This window comes from Bos taurus, chromosome 11 (genome assembly GCF_002263795.3).
Source record: "Bos taurus isolate L1 Dominette 01449 registration number 42190680 breed Hereford chromosome 11, ARS-UCD2.0, whole genome shotgun sequence".
Classification (NCBI taxonomy): domain Eukaryota; kingdom Metazoa; phylum Chordata; class Mammalia; order Artiodactyla; family Bovidae; genus Bos; species Bos taurus.
Window position 1 is genome coordinate 95565347 of NC_037338.1, and position 18644 is coordinate 95583990.

Here is an 18644-nt window from a genome sequence, read left to right on the forward strand (position 1 = left end):
GCCCAGAGCAGGAGACAGGAGATTGATGGAAACGAGTGAATTAGAGGCTCAAGACAAGGGGTTAGGTTATCTGCAAAATCAGATAGCTCTGTTTGAGGACAAAATGTCAGCTGGGTTAAAACTCCTGTCATTTACAGATTACCATCAAGACAGTAAGCATCATTAGTAAGGAAATATTAGAAAACTGGTGGAGAAAGTACCCAGACTCTTCTATCCCTCAGCTATGCAAAGGGCCCTTGAAGGTGTTGGAGCTTTGTTCCCAGCCCAAGTCTCAGCTTATTATGATGAAGTGGCAGAGGGAGACGTGCAGAGAAGTTTGGGGGCTGGTATTCCACCTTCTCCAGCTTCCTTCCACGGAGGTACCTTTTCTTTTCTTTCTTGGTGTTCTACAATGTCATGACTTCCATTATTTTAAATTGTCTAGTAAAGGTGAAATATTAAAATAGGATTTAAACTTTGTTTTTCACATAAATAAGTCAGCAAGTCAGAAATGTATCAATGAATCATTTTTTTCCTGATTTTGGGGTGTCACCTGCTCTAGGCAAGGGGTTTAGAAGGATCCTAGTCAGTGGAAAACATCAAGAAAGGAGAGTTCAGTATTTCAGTCCCATGATCTTATCTTACTGCATCTGAGATACAGTGAAAGAGCCTAAGATTTCAGTTGGGCAGGCACAGATTCAAATATAGACACTGGGTTCAAATCTAAAACCCTCAAGGGCAAGTCCCTCCAAACTTCAGTTTTCTCATCTATAAAATGGGCATAACAACACCTATAATGCTAGCGGCTGTGAGAAAGACAGACAATAATGTCAAATACCAAGCCCAGTGCTTGGCACACAGTAGGTATTACAATAACTCCAGGGTCCTGTTCTTGGATTGTAAATGATAGTTCACAGCCCCTCACCTTACAGGAAAATCTCAGATTTCTGTTTTTTCCAGATACATTAACTCAGTAATCCAGATGTGATCAAAGTAACAGCTTAGCACTTGCTAAGTTTTGCTGCACATTATCATTTTTTCCTTGCAACTACTCTGTTGGGGCGGTTATTGTCACTACCCTACTTTATAAATTCAGAACCTGAGGATGAGAGATCTGACCAAAGTTACAAGTCAGTCAGCATCTGAGTGAAGATTCGTGCCCACCCCCGGGTGGCTTTAATGCTCATCCTGTGGAGTGCCAGGCACCCTGCCTTGCAGAGATGACAATGGTCTGGTTGCCTGAGAGTCCCTCCCCAGCAAGGAGCTCTCACCTGTGTAGTTCTTCATCTGAGGGTGAGTACTTAGCAGTGACATCAGCCAGCTCCCCGAAGATCTGCTTGCTGTAAACAGTGAGGGAGGAGAGCAGGATTAATTCCTGCCAAGTAGAGCTCAGGAGGCACGTGTAATCCTTGATTGAGAGCTCGCAGAAGAAAGGCAGTTTCTTGATCCAGGCAATCTGCCTAAAAAGCAGCTCGTCAGCCAGGCGGCAAAGCAGGGCAAATAGCTCTGCTTGAGTCACAGCATATCTGGAGGGGGTATGGAGAGGGGAAAGTTACTTCAAGTGGCCAAAGCAGTGAGGATGGGGGCCGAGGAGGAGGATACTCCTAAGGGCACAAAGGGTCTCTGGCAGTGGGCTCTTTGCCCTTGACCATGGATCTCCAGCTCCATTCAATTCAGTCTAATGATAAAAGGATAGGACTGGGGCCCGCAGCAAGCTCAGGGCTGGAGGGGTAGGTTTGGTAAGAAAAGGTTACAAAGGGGAAAGGAGGCTTAGACATTTGGGCAGTTGTCAGGAGTATGACTTTTTATGTCAGTGTCCACTAATGCTTCACGTGTTACAAAAAAATTCCCAGTCATTCGTGCACCAGTTTTGGCAATGAAAGCTCCATTAGGGTACCTCTGGTGCCCACTCAATACACGGGTTGACGTAAAACTGAGCCTCGGGGCAAGATAGCTGAAAGAGAATACAACACATTCAGAAGCTTTTCTTGCTCTCACTGCACCCCCTGGTGGTGAGAGTTCAGGAAACTAGAGTTGCTCGGCCCTTCTAAGCTACTGTGCCACGGAAGGAACAGGGCCTTCCTCATCTCTCGGCTGGAGGTTAAAATTGGGTCCCAGTTATCTTTTTCTCAAAGCCCTGTGGTGTGACTCTTCTCCACACCCCAACACCCGATATGTAAAGGTTTGATGATGGCTTCATGGGGTCGCAAAGAGTCAGACACAACTGAGTGACTGAACTGAACTCAACTGATGTCTTCCCTATAGGAAGATAATTGAATTTCCTCTTCTGAAACTGGAGACTAGCTTAAGAAATCTCAGGGTATCTTGGGCGGGCGGGGCAAAGGAGGAGATCTAAGCTTAATAACACTGAAAGAGCCTATGGTCCAGGTCAAATGACTACTGAGTACAGCAATGGGTAGGCCTAAATGGCTGAACTATTATCTACTCAAGCAGAGCTGACAGGATTGAGAGTATTTCTTCCACGTACCCAGGCCTGCACACAGAGCACATGGCACTAGGCTACCCCTGAGTATGTTGACTAGGGATACAGACGGGCCACAACCAGTACTATGTTAAGAAGCCTAAACTTAAAGTATGATTATATCCAGAATTACAGCTCATCTCTGGCACAGAAGTGGTCAAACCCATTCCAAGGTCTGGCTTACCTAAATCCAATCAGAAACAAAAGCCCTTTAATCCCAGTTCCGTAGGAAAAGATAAATAGCTCCAGTACTATGAGAAAAGATGTTCAAGAGAAAAATGAAGAGACCACTGACTTCAATGATAAGCACAAATTTGTCCTCTGATGCCTGAGTCATCACTTATTATACCCTGACTCATTTCAAAGCCTGGGGTAGAGAAGCCTGGGATGAAGGTGGGGGTGGGGAAGGGACCACATTGAAGCTGCAGGGCTAAATACAGCAAGGCTCACTCACCCATCTTCAATCAACATGGGTGTGCCCAATGGCTCCAGGTCCTCGGCTGACACCAGCTGATGAATCAGACTGTATGACTGGGGATCCAGGCTTCGAGCTTGTGGGGGCAGAAGTGGCGAGTGGGCAGAATAGGTAAAAAGGTGCGGTATATATTGATAGTGTGGAGGCACAGACATCCCCATGTACTGATCCCTGAATGCCACGAATCCATTTAGTTCCACAGACCTGCTGGAGAGAAAAGTCTCATGTCAAGCAGAACCATCACAGGTCCACTGCCTCCTCAGAGGAAGTGAGCCAGGAGGTGGCTCAGGTGTTCTTTGGCTATGCTCTCTGTCTTCAGTAAGCCAGGACCATAGTCAATGGTAACATGTATGTCTCCCCTACTCAATGGGGACTCTGTGCAAGTGTGTATAGGCGTGGCTCACCTTTGGACACTCAGGACCTGGCAGAGTTGTACTGAATAAATATTGATTACATGATCTCTTTGCCACATTTGGGGAGTTTCACAGAATATTCATAGACTGTGATGACAAGGTGTTTATAATTTTATACTGCTAGGACAACTAAGTCAGAGACAGGCTAAATGTCTTGCCAGACCACAAAACAAATCAGCACCAAGCAAAGAACTTGGCATGTGGCAACAACTCCCTGGACATTCAAAGGAAGGAACAAACTAGGGAACAAATGAATGAATAAAAACGATAATGAAATATCAAGAAAAAGGCACATTCTTATCTTCCCCCCTTTTTGGAGAAATCTAACCATTCAGTCAACTAATATTACCTAGATGAATCTCCTGTAACAGGGCTGGCAAACTATGGCCCATGGCCTGTTTTGGTAAATGAAGCTTTATTAGAACACAGCCATGCTCATTCATTTACCTATTGTCTCTGGCTGCTTTTGCACTACAATGTAACAACAGAGAAGCAGGTCTGTAAGACCTAGACTGTATGGCCAGCAAAGCCTAAAATATTTACTATTTGGCCTTTATAAAAAATGTCCTATTGTAGAGATTTCTGGAGAAAAGAATCTTCCTTGGTGATGGTTATATTTCACACCTAACAGCTAACTTGAGATACCATTCTAGAACCAAGAGTCTTCAAAAACTGTTATTTCATGATACCAGCAAATCTGACTAACTTGAAAAGTTTTCACTGTTTCTTAAAATTTGTAATGTGAAAATCTTCATTCTTGCTGAGGCAGAGAAATGATAGCTTAGTCCAAAATTGTCAATTCCCGCCCCCCACCCCCCACCAAGTGAAAAAATAGCCAAGAGAAAAGAGCTACAATTAAAATGTCTTTCTGTTAGGTGAAGAAAGTATGGACACAAATAGTGGCTACAGCACTTTAGCAGTCTGCAAGAGAATGTCAACATTTTTCAGGTCTTTAGCTAAAATATGGCTGCAAAATGCTGCTTTGCATTATCCTGACTCCTACCCCAAAAGCCTGAGGAAGCAAGAGTACAGTGGCTGAGACAGATGGGCAGGAATATCAGCCCAGCCCAGAGGCTGCTTGCTTACGAGTCCACTCTGAGTGATCCCCAGATGATGCTGGGTTTGCCTTGAAGCTCACCTGGAGGAGAGTGTAGAGCCGGGTGAGGGCTGGTTGCTCTCTGAAGCCCTGTTCCCAGGGGAACTGTGGTCGCTGTCACCATGGTTGCTCCAATGATTGGCCTCTTCCTCAAATTCTTGCCCAGACATAATCCTTTCGATCTCTTCCTCTGATATCTTTGATAAGGTATTGATATATGTTAGACTGAGTGCTCAGGATACTCTCTGTTCCTTTTTTAGGACTGAGAACTTATTTAAACTTCATGGGGATTCCTAGAACTCTCTAGAGAGAAAACCAAATTTCCTCCCCTCCACTCCCATACTTCAGGTCTTTCTCTCATAATCTTAGGACAGCTTGGTTGCTTGCCTACCAGCACTATGGCTCACCACAGCCTTCCTTTTGCCCATTTCCCCTCCTCTCAAGACACAAAGCCTCTAGGTTCCTCATCATTCCTCTTTGTCCTTCATCTAGTCTTTCCTACTGCTGAAACACCACTCTTCAATAACAAACTCCTACTTGCCCTTTAAGATCCAATTCAAATGTCACCTTCATTTTGAATCCTTCTATTACTAACTACAGATAGAATTTTAGGTCTTTCTTCTATCCACTCATATAATTCCATGTATTCTGAGACAGAATAGCATAACAGTTAGAGAGTTTGAATTTTACAGTCAAATCACCTTTGTTCTAATCCAGGTTCTGCCACTTTCTAGTTGTACCATCTTAGAGCAAGTCATATAATTATGTAAACCTAAGTTCCTTCATCTGTATAGTGGAGAGAATAATAGTAAGTATCGTATAGGATTGTTGTGAGGATTAAATTAGTTAATATATTAATACATGTTTAGAAAAGAGCCTAGCAGATAGTAACTATTATAGAAGGTTGACAATAACATCTTCATTACCACTGGATAATGTATCACAAAAATATCCCCAATAAAACCTCAGGCTATGACAGGATCTAGAAGAAAGCAGTACTCAAATAAATGCACGATGGATAAATGAATAAATGTCCACTTATTAAGTACTGACTATACCACCTTTACACAAGTTTTCTTAGTAAGAAAGACATTTCTAAGCCTATTGAATAAAAGAAATTACAGCTCCAACAAGCAAACTGACCTGCCCATGTCTGAGCAGGAGTTTGAGGAAGAGGCCGGAGCAGCCATGTATGCAGTCCAGTGCTCTAACGACAATGCCATACAGAGAGTGGACAAACACTTCTTCCATGAAGTGTTTAACCCAGGGTTGAGGCCAAGGTGGCTAAAGTCAGCACACAGAATGAGAGTGAGTGTTCAGTAGGAAAAATCAGATGAATTTTTGCTTTTTGTTCCTAAGAAAAGCCTGAGAGGACATTTTCTCCCAAGTCTATCTGACTCGAAATTGCATACTTCTTTGTTGCAGCAGCCTATGAGGGAACCTAGAGCTGCTCCAGTCATAAACACAGGAGACATTTAGAACTGGAAGCCAGCCAACACAGAGGACTTGGAGGGAAAACAAGAAATGTTTACCTGGTGCTCAAGCTGAGTGATTGGTTTTAAGTAGCTTGGACTGCATATTGAATTAGAGGGCTTGTCTTTTTTTATTCAGTCACACGTAGGCAGGAAAAAAACCCCCCAAAACCAAACCAACCCAAATCTTTTTTCTTAGAAGTCCGTAGAACACAGAACATTGTTTACATTTTATGAGACATGCGAAGACAAATGGTGCCATCAAACTACAAAATATCTACTGAGGCTCTGAATGTGTAGCCTCAGTGATGGTGGTGAGAGCAAGACCAGAGCATGGAGGGCATGAAAGTACTTGAGTTTGGTGAGAAGGGCCAGTTATGGCGAAATCCTGCTGATTCTGGCTGGAGTCAAAGTTGGACTATAGAGTCCCTCCCTGCGGGTCCCCTGGGACACTGAACAATACTAATGCCTTGAACAGGAGATGGGGCGAGTGGGAGTGCCTGAATCTGGGTTTAAATCTCATCCACATTTCCTGTCTGGGTACTTACTGTTGAGCAAATCACTCAAGTTCTCTGAACCTTAACTCCCTCATCAGTAAAACAGAGATAATAACACTCCCTCTTAGCTCCTGGTTCCCTCACTAGATGCTGGAGCAAACCTCACTATCTTACAGGTTTAAGTCAGATAGACTTGGAAGGTTAATCTAAGATAAAATTATTAAGTGCATGAACACAACAGGTGCTCAATAAGTGGAAATTCTATTCCTTTTTAAGTACAATTAAGGACTTGGAGATAACAGCTCTCTCTTCCTAACATACCACCTAGAAACAGAAAAAGACTAAAAGGAAAATTATATGTCCAGTATCAAAACCACAAATGCAATGACAGATGAAACAGATTTTTCTGAGCATCAGCTTCCTCAATTCTGGGGAGAGAGTCTGTAGATGTAAATGACTGAAGATCCCTTGGCATGGTGAGAGAGCCACAGAAGGTACAAAGGAACATTAGGTAATACTGAGGAAGGTTTTCATTGAGGAAATGCTTAAGAATTCTTCCCAATGGATAAACTTTCTATTGTATCTAAATATAAAATGAACAAATACAAATAAAGACTATATGTGAAAAGCCCATAGCTAATATCATACCCAATGATAAAAAATGGAAAGTTTTTCCTCTAAGATTAGGATCAAGGCAAGGATGCCCACTCTTACCACATTTATTCTAGATATTAATGGAAGTCCTCGCAGAGCACTAGGCAAATTTAAAAAAAAAGAAAGAAAGAAAAGCCATTCAAGTTAGAAAGGAAGAAGTAAAACTATTTCTGTTCACACAAGACATACAGTCTTTCTATGTCTTAAAGATGTCACCAAAAAGCTATTAGAACTAATCAAAGAATTCAGCAAGGCTGTAGGATACAAAGCCAACACGGAAAATTAGTTGCATTTTTATATACTAACAATGAATTACCTGAAGAGAAAATTAAGAAAGCAATCTCATTTACAATAGCATTAAAAAAGAATAAAATACTTAGGAATAAACTTAACTAAGGAGGTGAAAGAAATTAAAGACACAAATAAATGGAAAAACATCCTGTGTTTACAGACTTAACATTGTTAAAAACTCCATACTCTCTGAAGTGTCCTATAGATTCAATGCAATCCCTATCAAAATTCCAATGGCATTTTTTTCTGCAGAAAAAAAAAAATCCTAAAATTCATATGAAATCACAAAGAACCCCAAACAGCCAAAACAATCCTGAGAAAGAACAACAAAGCTAGAGGCCTTGCATTTTCTGATTTCAAAACATATTACAAAGCTAAAGTAATCAAAACAGTAAAGTGCTGGCACAAGGACAGATATACAGATCCCCCAAATAAGCCCAGACATACAGTCAAAATATCTTTGACAAAGCTGCCAAGACTACACAATGGGAAAAGGAGAGCCTCTGGGAAAACCAGCTATCCATATGCAAAAGAATGGAATTAGAGTTTTACCCACACTATATGCAACTCAATGGATTAAAGACAAACATAAAATTAAAAAAGCTCCTAAAAGCAAACATAGAGAAAAAGTTTCTTGACACTAATTTTTTTTTTACATTGAAGTAGATGATTTACAACATTGTGTTAGTTTCAGGTTTATAGCACAATGATTCAGTATTTTTGCAGAGTCTATTCCATTATAGGTATAAGATAATGTGTGTAATTCCCTGTGCTATAAAGTATTATCCTGTTGCTTATCTATTTTATATATAGTAGCTCATATGTGTTAATCCAATAAGCCTAATTTATCAATGAATTTGTGACTATGACACCAAAGCAAAAACAGACAAATGGAATTACATTAAACTAAAGATTTCTGCAAAACAAAGTCAACAAAGTGAATAGGCACCATCCAGAAAATTTTTACAAACCACGTATCTGATAAAGGTTAATATTCAAAATATATAGGGAATTCCTACAACCCAATAGTCAACTAAACTAATCAGCCTGATTAAAAAATAGCAAAATACTTAATAGGTATTTCTCCAAAGAAAACACATGAATACCCAAAAGGCATAAGAAAAGATGCTCAATGTCACCAATCACCAGGGAAATGCAAATCAAAGCCATAATGAGAGATCACCTCATACTTATTTGGATGGCCAGAATCAAACAAACAACTATACAGACAAACAAAAACCCCCAAGAAAACAAGAAGTGCTGGAGAGGATGGGGAAAATTAGAACCCTGTGCACTTGGGTGGGAACATAAAATGGTGTGTAACTACATAAAAATAGTATGGAGGTTTCTCAAAAACTTAAAAAGAAAATTACCATATGACACAGTAATCCCACTCAGGGTATTTATCCAAAAGAGTTGAAATTAGGATCTTGAAGTGATATTTGCACTCCCATGTTCATTGTAGCCAAGGCCACTGTCACTACAAGCCAAGAGGTAGAAACAATCTAACTGTCCATCAATGGATGAATAAACAAAATGTGCTACATATTACTTACAATAACCAGGCCATGGAAGCAACCTAAATGTCCATCAACAGAGGAATGGATAAAGGTGTGGTACATATATATGGTGGAATATTATTTAGCCATAAAAAAAGAATGAAATAAAAGAAGAAATAATGCCATCTGCAGCAACATGGATGGGACCCAGAGATTGTCATACCAAGTGAAAGTAAGCTAAAGAAAGACAAATATCATATGATATAGCTTTTATGTGGAATCTAAAAAAAATAGTACAAATGAATTTACGTAGAAAACAAACTTATGGTTACCAGAGGGGTAATGGGTGGGGGAAAAATTGGGAGATTGGGATTGAGAATCTCCTATACTACTACTATCTATAAAATAGGTAACTAAAAGGGACCTATTCTACAGTACAGGGAACTCTACTCAGCACTCAGTAATGGCCTATAATGGGAACAGAATCTAAAACAAGAGTGGATATATGTGTAACTAATTCACTTTGTTGTACAACAGAAACACAACACTGTAAATCAACTATACTTCAATAAAAATTAAAAGCAAAAACCATAGAACAAAACCATAGAGCAAAAACAAAAAACCCAAAATGTGCTATATACAAAAATGGAGTATTACTCAGCTTTAAAAAGGAAGGAATCCTATCATGTGCTACAACATGGATGAATCTTAAGGACATTATGCTAAGTGAAATAAGGCAATCACAAAAGGACAAGTACTGCATGATTCCACTTATATAATGTATCAAAAGTTGTCAAACTCTTAGAAGGGGAAAGTAGAATGATGGTTGTCAGGGACTGGGGGGAGGGAGAAATACGGAATTACTATTGAAGTTTCAGTCACAAGCTTAAAAAAAAAGTTCTAGAGATTTGCTATACAAAATGTGCATATAGTTGACACCACTGTATTGTACACTTAATTTGTTAGGGAGGTATATTTCATGTTATATGTTTTTATCACAGAAAATAGAGCAGATATGAATGGAGAGTGAAATATATTAATTTGCAAGACATATACATGATTTGAATAAATGAATAAAAATGTTTGATTAAAAAGAGAATCCAACTGATTGCATATGTATACCAGGCTCACAGGACAGAAAACCCTCCCATACATCATCAGTGTATGTCTTAAGACAACTCTGAATTCCTGTCTTTCTCTCATTCCCTCACATTCAACTGGATAACTGCTATCAATTTTACCTATTAAATATTTCTTGAATCTATTCCCTTTCCTCAATCTGCACTATTACTGCCCTACTGGAAACCAGTCTATATCTCTTGCCTGGACTTCTGTAACATTCTCCCCCCGCCTCCCGCTTTTTTCTTGCCGGGGCGGGGGGGGGGTGGGGGCGGCTCACATGGTATGTGGGATCTTATCTCCCCAACTAGGGATAGAACCCACATCCCCCGCAATGGAAGCATGGAGCCTTAACCACTGGATCACCAGGGAAATCCTATAAAATCCTTTTAACTGCTTTTTCTTTGCCACCAGTTTCACCTACCTTTAACCCAGCTTTTCAAAAACATGTCTTTCCCACTAGACTGAGTTTACAGTACAGGGGGTCTGGTAAACAGTTAAGTATTAATCGAGTAAATGTTTGTGGGACTGAATGTATTACCTTCCTCACTTTACAAATAAGGCAATGAACTTTAGGTGGAAATACCTTTAACAACATTGAATAGCTAAGTAGTCTTGCTGATTTCTGCCAGACTAACTACAACCTACAACCTTAAGTGACTGATATAAAAATCCTCTGGCAAATTCCCTGGAAGTCCAGTGGTTAGAACTCCATGCTGTCACTGCTGAGGGCCTGGGTTCAATCCCTGGTCAGGGAAGTAAGATCCCATAAGCCATGTGGCCAAAAAGTTAACAAATAAATTATCCTCCGGATGCTTTAGAACCAGAATTGGGTTTACCTTCTGTAAAAATCCTTTAAGCAAGTTGAGGGATCACAAGAACTTTAATTATTATCTTTATATATTTAAGATTTTCAAAACACATTCATACCCAGGTTGTAAAAGCAGTTTAACAGGAATGAAAGTAAAGCTGGCTCCCCACCAGAAGCAGATAAAAGGATCAAGGTGAGCAGCTTCAGGAGCGTCTAGAGGCTTCAGCTTCCAGGGTGCACCACACAGAGTAAGACCCAGAACTCACCTGGACTGGCCCAATGCTCTTATTCCGGCCTCCGGGCATGCCATCTTCTCTGATTGCTGGAAGTAAATATAAAATAGTAAGAAGCACGCCCACAAGAGACTAGGCACAAAGAGAAAACTTATTTGGCCAAGAGCACAAAGTAGTAATTGGTGAAGCTAAGATTAAAACACAGGTCTTTCTGGACCCGAAGCACATATTCTTTCCATCATAGGAAGCAGATACTTTTGGACTCCCAAGGCACTGGATACACACACTGTATACATTCAATATGCTCAAAAAACATGATGGCATTATTAGTAGTCCTACAGCTACAAATATCCCACCAGGATGATGAATTTGAAAGCCTTGATAAATTCAAGAAGGTTCAGTTCAGTTCAGTCACTCAGTCGTGTCCGACTCTTTGTGACCTCATGAATCACAGCACGCCAGGCCTCCCTGTCCATCACCAACTCCTACAGTTTACCCAAACTCATGTCCATCGAGTCGGTGATGCCATCCAGCCATCTCATCCTCTGTCGTCCCCTTCTCCTCCTGCCTCCAATCCCTCCCAGCATCAGAGTTTTTTCCAATGAGTCAACTCTTCGCATGAGCTGGCCAAAGTACTGGAGTTTCAGCTTCAGCATCAGTCCTTCCAATGAACACCCAGGACTGATCTCCTTTAGGATGGACTGGTTGGATCTCCTTCCAATCCAAGGGACTCTCAAGAATCTTCTCCAACACCACAGTTCAAAAGCATCAATTCTTCAGAGCTCAGCTTTCTTCACAGTCCAACTCTCACATCTATACATGACCACTGGAAAAACCATAGCCTTGACCAGATGGACCTTTGTTGGCAAAGTAATGTCTCAGCTTTTCAATATGCTATCTAGGCTGGTCATAACTTTCCTTCCAAGGAGTAAGCCTCTTTTAATTTCATGGCTGCAATCACATCTGCAGTGATTTTGGAGCCCAAAAAATAAAGTCTGACACTGTTTCCACTGTTTCCCCATCTATTTCTGGAGACAAAAAGAATATTTCCACTTTTAAATACAGTATTTTTACTTCTAGGCTAAGTTATCCAATCTATAAAGTCCTTAGGGCATGGTTGGTTGCCTGTAAAGGTAAAGGCTCCAAGCCTAACAGTTACCTGGGATAATTGAAAGGCTGACAGGAAGTTCATTTTCCTTAAAGTAGAAATCATTCTTGGTCTTAGAAGAATACACATTCCAACTTAGACAAGCTTGCATCTAAATCCTGTTTTTGCTAGGTCTGAGTAATTACAAACAAGTTTCTTCATCTCTCTGAATTTCAGTTTTACAGAAAAACAGAGGAATATTGGAACATGTCTTATGGGGAATTGTGAGGGTTATATATAATTTAGCTAAAGCTCTAAGAATAGGGCTTGGCATTTCCTGGTGGCTCAGAAGTCAAAGAATCTGCCTGCAATGCAGGAGACCTGGGTTTGATCCCTGGGTTGGGAAGTTCCCTGGAGAAGGAAATGGCAACCCCACTCCAGTATTCTTGCCTGGGAAATCCCATGGACAGAGGAGCTTGGTGGGCTGCAGTTCATGGGGTTGCAAAGAGTTAAATACGATTGAGTGACTACTTTCCACTTACGAAGTAGGAGGTAACAGTCTACTTTAAAAGGCTACTGTGAATTGGGGGCAAGAAACATATACAGCTAGATATATATTACCTAGAGACATAATGGTTGTTCTCTTTTAACCTAATTTCAAGTTCTAAACATCTTAAAATTACTTGCTGCTGTTTCAGGGCCAGTGACAGTCTTTAGACACTTCTATTTCCAATACTGATATCTCACATATACCTTTGCTTCAGCTCACAGGTACAGAACAAAAATCTATCATTGGCAGGTATAACACTGAATATTTCTCACTTGATATTTCACTCTCAATGTCTTGGAGGTGAAGAAGGAATTCAACATGCTTTCCTTCTTGTTTAAAGTGCCATAAATTTTAAAGATTTACATCTTACCAATTTCTTGTTCTGTTATTTAAAAACTTGTGTTGTCCCTCAACCCCACCTGGAGTAAGAAATGCATATACATGTTAGGTATTGTCATGCGTAAAGTTAACCCACGAGTGAAGTATTATTAGTATTATCACTCCCACTGAACAAATAACTCTAATGCTCAGAAAAATATTTTCCTTTGGGTGATAGAAACTAAACATTAGAATCAAGATTTGGAGCCCAGGCTATCAGATTAAGACCAACTTTCTTTCCACCACTATAATTTCCCAAAATGTGTGTGCACCCCACTGGAGAAATATAATTTTAGGTTGTGCATAGATAATCTCTTAATTATACATTTATTCTAATGTGCATTAAAAAAATACTGATTTTCCATTCACTGAAGTGCTAAAAACTGTTTGAAAATTCACTTTGATATTTTCAAAAAGATAATTTAAAGAAGAACATAAAATAAACAATAGTACTGGTTTAATCAGAGATGGTAACATTTGTTAAAATGGTATGAAACTGCCTGAAGTGTGGGCAACAACATTATGTCATAGTGCCTCTGTTAAAACAAAAATTTGGCTCATACTTTAAAACTTATATCATACTCAGATATACTGATCCTCACAACAACCTTAAAAAGTATATATTAAAAGTCTGTTCTTTACATCTGTACCTCCTTTGCTACAGATGTAAAGAACAGACTATTGGACTCAGTGGGAGAAGGCGAGGGTGGGATGATTTAAGAGAACAGCACTGAAACATGTACAATACCGTATATAATATAAAACAGATGGACAGTGCAAGCTCAATGCATGAAGCAGGGCACCCAAAGCTAGTGCTCGGTGACAACCCAGAGGGGTGGGGAGGGAGGGTGGGAGGAGCATGGCTCAGGATGGGAGGGACACACGTATACCCGTGGCCGATTCATGTTGCTATATGGCAAAAACCATCTCAATATTGTAAAGAAATTATCCTCCAATTAAAATAATTAAAAAATAAAACAGCAGCGCGTGCACACACACACACAAAGTATACGTTAATATCCTATGCAGTTTAAACAAAAAGGGACTTGTTCAAGGTTACTCAGTTAAGAATTGATAGAACAGGGATTTCAATTTAGGTCTTCTTATTCTAAAGCTGTACTTGTTCCTTGATGCTACACTGAGTTAAGAGCAAGTTTTTCAGCAGGGCTGAGTCTTTCTGGTAGTGAACTTAACAAAACAAAGGGCATTTGGGTAGGATCACAGAAAGAGTTATGCTGCACTTCTCATCTAAACCTAAAAAAATGGCATCAGCTACGGTTCTCCTATCTGCTTAGAAGAAGCACAAATATTTTTCCTGCTCTAGAACGCATTCCTCACCTGCTTAGGGGTGGGCAGCCAACGAAACCAACGAAACCAGAAAGATGGACACAAAGCTAACTACATCAAACCCCTGCTCAAAATCCCCTGGGTTCATTGTGGTCTATGGGTTAATTAAATTCAAGTTCCCATGCTTGGCATTCAAGATTCTCTGGGATCTGGTTCTTATGAGACTCTCCATTCTCATCTTATGCCACAAATGTTACATTGTACCTATAGAGAACTGTTAGTTCCTGAATACGCCATGCTGTTTTACAACACAGTTTGGCAGAAAGTGAAGAGAAACTAAAAAGCCTCTTGATGAAGGTGAAAGAGGAGAGTGAAAAAGTTGGCTTAAAACTCAATATTCAGAAAACGAAGATCATGGCATCTGGTCCCATCACTTCATGGGAAATAGATGGGGAAACAGTGGAAACAGTGTCAGACTTTATTTTTTGGGGCTCCAAAATCACTGCAGATGGTGACTGCAGCCATGAAATTAAAAGACGCTTACTCCTTGGAAGGAAAGTTATGACCAATCTAGATAGCATATTCAAAAGCAGAGACATTACTTTGCCAACAAAGGTCTGTCTAGTCAAAGCTATGGTTTTTCCAGTGGTCATGTATGGGTGTGAGAGTTGGGACTGTGAAGAAAGCTGAGCACTGAAGAATTGATGCTTTTGAAGTGTGGTGTTGGAGAAGACTCTTGAGAGTCCCTTGGACTGCAAGGAGATCCAACCAGTCCATTCTGAAGGAGATCAGCCCTGGGATTTCTTTGGAACGAATGATGCTAAAGCTCAAACTCCAGTACTTTGGCCACCTCATGCGAAGAGTTGACTCATTGGAAAAGACTCTGATGTTGGGAGGGCTTGGGGGCAGGAGGAGAAGGGGACGACAGAGGATGAGATGGCTGGATGGCATCACTGACTCGATGGACGTGAGTCTGGGTGAACTCCGGGAGTTGGTAATGGACAGGGAGGCCTGGTGTGCTGCGATTCATGGGGTCGCAAAGAGTCGGACACAACTGAGCAACTGAACTGAACTGAACTGAAAGAGACCTAAGAACTAAATACAATGTGTGATTTTGGACTGGCTCCTGGATTAGAAAATAGAAATTGCTACAAGGGACATTGGGATAACAAGTGAAACTTAAATATGATGGGCAATTAATTAATAGTATTGTTGCAGTTCAGTTGCTAAGTCATGCCCGACTCTCTGCAACCCCATGAACTGCAGCATGCCAGGCTTCCCTGTCCTTCACTATCTCCCTGAGTTTGCTCAAACTTATATCCATTGAGTTAGTGATACCATCCAACTATCTGTCACCCCCTTCTCCTCTTGCTCTTTATCTTTTCCAGTATCGGGGTCTTTTCCAATGAGTTGGCTCTTCACAGCAGGTGCCCAAAGTATTGCAGCTTTGGTTTTACCACCAGTTTTTTCAATGAAAATTTAGGGTTGATTTCCTTTAGGATTGACTGGATTGATCTCCTTGCAGTCCAAGAGACTCTCAAGAGTCTTCTCCAGCACCACAGTTCCAAGGCATCAATTCTTCAGCGCTCAGCCTTCTTTATGGTCCAACTCGCATATCCATACATGACTACTAGAAAAACCATAGCTTTGACTATATGGATGACTTGTCAGCAAGTGATATCTCTGCTTTTTAACACACTGTGAAGATTTGTCATAGCTTTTCTTCCAAGAAGCATACATCTTTTAATTTCATATTAATAGTATTATGTCATGTTAAATTTCCTGATTTTGATAACAGTGCTGTAATTATGTGAGAAGCAAAGGGGAATCAATCTTCAACTTACTCTCAAATAGTTAATAATACACATTAAGGAAGAGTGACTGAAGCGGGAATCATTTTTACAAAGCTCTTTAAGTTTCTAAGGAGTTTGAGCTTCTTTTCCTTTAAGATTTCTGCTCAAATCTTTTCTCTCCTTCACGGTACTCTGTGTTTATCCTGGTCAAGTGACATGGCAATGCCACAGCATCACTATCTCACAATGTCTTTTACAAACACCAACCTCCTCCAAGAAGGTTGACTTGGAGGACTTTTGAACTAGTTATCTAGCAAGTTATGAGACAACAAAGTTAGGGGAATTTTATATTTCCACAAAACTACTTAATTGATATGAATTTCCCATGTGGATCAGTGTAGTTTCCTCTTGCCCCTAATGATTTTAACAATATTCCCCTCACCCAACTTCCTATCCAGTCTCCCCTATCCCTGACCAACCACAGTCAATTCATCAAACCAGGAAGCATCCTACACCAAAAGGGATATAAGAGAAAAGTAAGACTTGGTCACAGCCCTTGAAAGGATCACTCAATAATGGGGGGAACAGACAAAGAGCACAAGGTGATCAGTACTGTGCAGAGGGCAAAAATGGGTTACGGAAGTACAAGAAGGTCATCGGGTGAGCGCGGGGTGGTGTCAGAGAAGGCTTCTTAGAAGATATTACAAATAAAAACTGAGTGAATAAGTCAGGTGAAGAAAAAGGGGGTAGAATATTCCAGGAAGATAAAACCAAATGTGCAAAGCTGCCAAAACATGAAACATCCTTGAGTTCTTAAGAGAACTGCTTTATGTGGGAAGAGCACATAATTCTTCCCCCTATATGGAGGGGAGGAAAGGGATGCCAGAGTAGTCTTAAAAATTATTCTGAGGACTCCTGACTTTACCTAAAGACTGCAAGATGTGTGAGAAGAACGTGTATTGGGGGCACTCAGGTAGTAGTGGGGATGAAAAGAAAGGGTCCAGCCTCTACTTTCCACCATTATTTAAATCTCCCTCATTGATTTGTTAACTAATTTCCTGACCAGCCAATTCTGAGTTCTGAAAAGATATCTGTGTCAAAGATGGGGGACATAGCCTGAAGGTACACATGGCAGCTGTATTTTTAAATAGTTAATCTTTAAAATTTGAGGCCAAGTTTAGATTTATAGAACACTGGTAAAATAATACAGAGAATTTCCATATACCCTCACCCAGCTTTCCCTTCTGTAAACTAAGCTTACATAGCCACAGACCATTCATCAGAACTAGAAAATTAACTTTGCACAACACTATTCACCAAAGACTTTATTCAGATTTTCCTAGTTCTACTAATATCCTTTTCCTGTTTCAGAATCCAACCCAGGATCTCACAATGCATGTAGTTGTCATGTTTCCATAGTCTCCTCCAGTCTGTGACAGCTTCTTAGTCTTTATCTTTTATGACCTTGACACTTTTGGAGACTTTTGTAGAATGCCAGTTATTCTGAAGAATATTGCTCGATTTGGGCTTGTATGTTTTCTCGTGATTTGATTGGGGAATGACTCTCTCCATCCCTGTGTGTGTACATGTGCATGTGTGCCCTTCTTAGTGATCATACTGGGGATCCATCATGTCCATGTAAACACACTCATGTTACTCTTGATCTCTTGGCTAAAGAATATCTGTCAGAATACTGAAAAGTACTATTTTTCTTTTTGTAATTACTAAATATTCTGAGACTTTAAAATATTCTAATTCTGTTTAAATCTATGGCCTTTTATTTTAGCATCCATCAGTAGATCTTGCCTATAGCAACTACTATGGTGCTCTAATGGTGACTTTCCATTTCTCTTATTTTCTCTACACTTACTAATTAGAATTCTTCAGTAAGAAAGAACCATCATTCCTCTATTTATTCAATTCGTTTTATCAGTATGAACTCATGGATATTTTATTCTTTGGGTTATGAACTAATATAAACTAACATATATCTATATCTATAGCACATTCTTTTTGGCACCACAAGATGCTCCAGACTCATCTTATATATTCCCTGCCTCAGTCCTAAAGTCAACCAGTTCTCCAGGGAGTCTTGATTCCTTTTACTGATAGTAAGAAACCAAGGCATGGATACTAGGTGTGCTCATTACTCTTGGGGTTGTAACTGCTTCTAGCTCCTCACAATGCCTAGAGTCGGGCAATACATGTATATATACCAAATCCATGTATCTACATACACAACTATTTTTTTTTAATCTATCTAAACATGAATCCATGTTACAACAACCTCTGAGTCTAATCTAGCATCTGAGGTTTCATTCTAGCCTTCCTCTTTCCTGATTTATAACTTCTTTCCGTTTTGAGAAACTCAACTCTCATTATCAACAATATATTTACTTATGTGTTCAATCCCAGTATACAAAGTAGTGAAAGAATTCCTAAACCATAACCTTGAGAGAATCAAATTTATAAATCAGAGTGCTTTGTTTATATACAGTTCTTTTTGTCTTTAGTTTTAATAGTATACA

General features: G+C 40.0%; 1 protein-coding gene across 6 annotated transcripts in view; it reads right to left on the bottom strand.

Annotated features, from left to right (window-relative positions):
• The window catches only part of NR6A1 (nuclear receptor subfamily 6 group A member 1), a 228106-nt gene that overhangs the window by 17453 nt on the left and 192009 nt on the right, over positions 1–18644 (bottom strand). For 4 of the 6 annotated variants that reach the window (XM_024999571.2, XM_024999569.2, XM_024999573.2 and 1 more), the window contains 4 exons: positions 11055–11110; positions 4488–4642; positions 2916–3143; positions 1251–1505 (listed from right to left, as the gene is read on the bottom strand). In XM_024999571.2, the coding sequence (XP_024855339.1) occupies positions 1251–1505; positions 2916–3143; positions 4488–4642; positions 11055–11110 (694 nt within the window). The remainder of the gene's footprint in view (positions 1–1250; positions 1506–2915; positions 3144–4487; positions 4643–11054; positions 11111–18644) is intronic. The other 2 variants (XM_024999572.2, XM_024999570.2) reach the window with 1 other exon arrangement.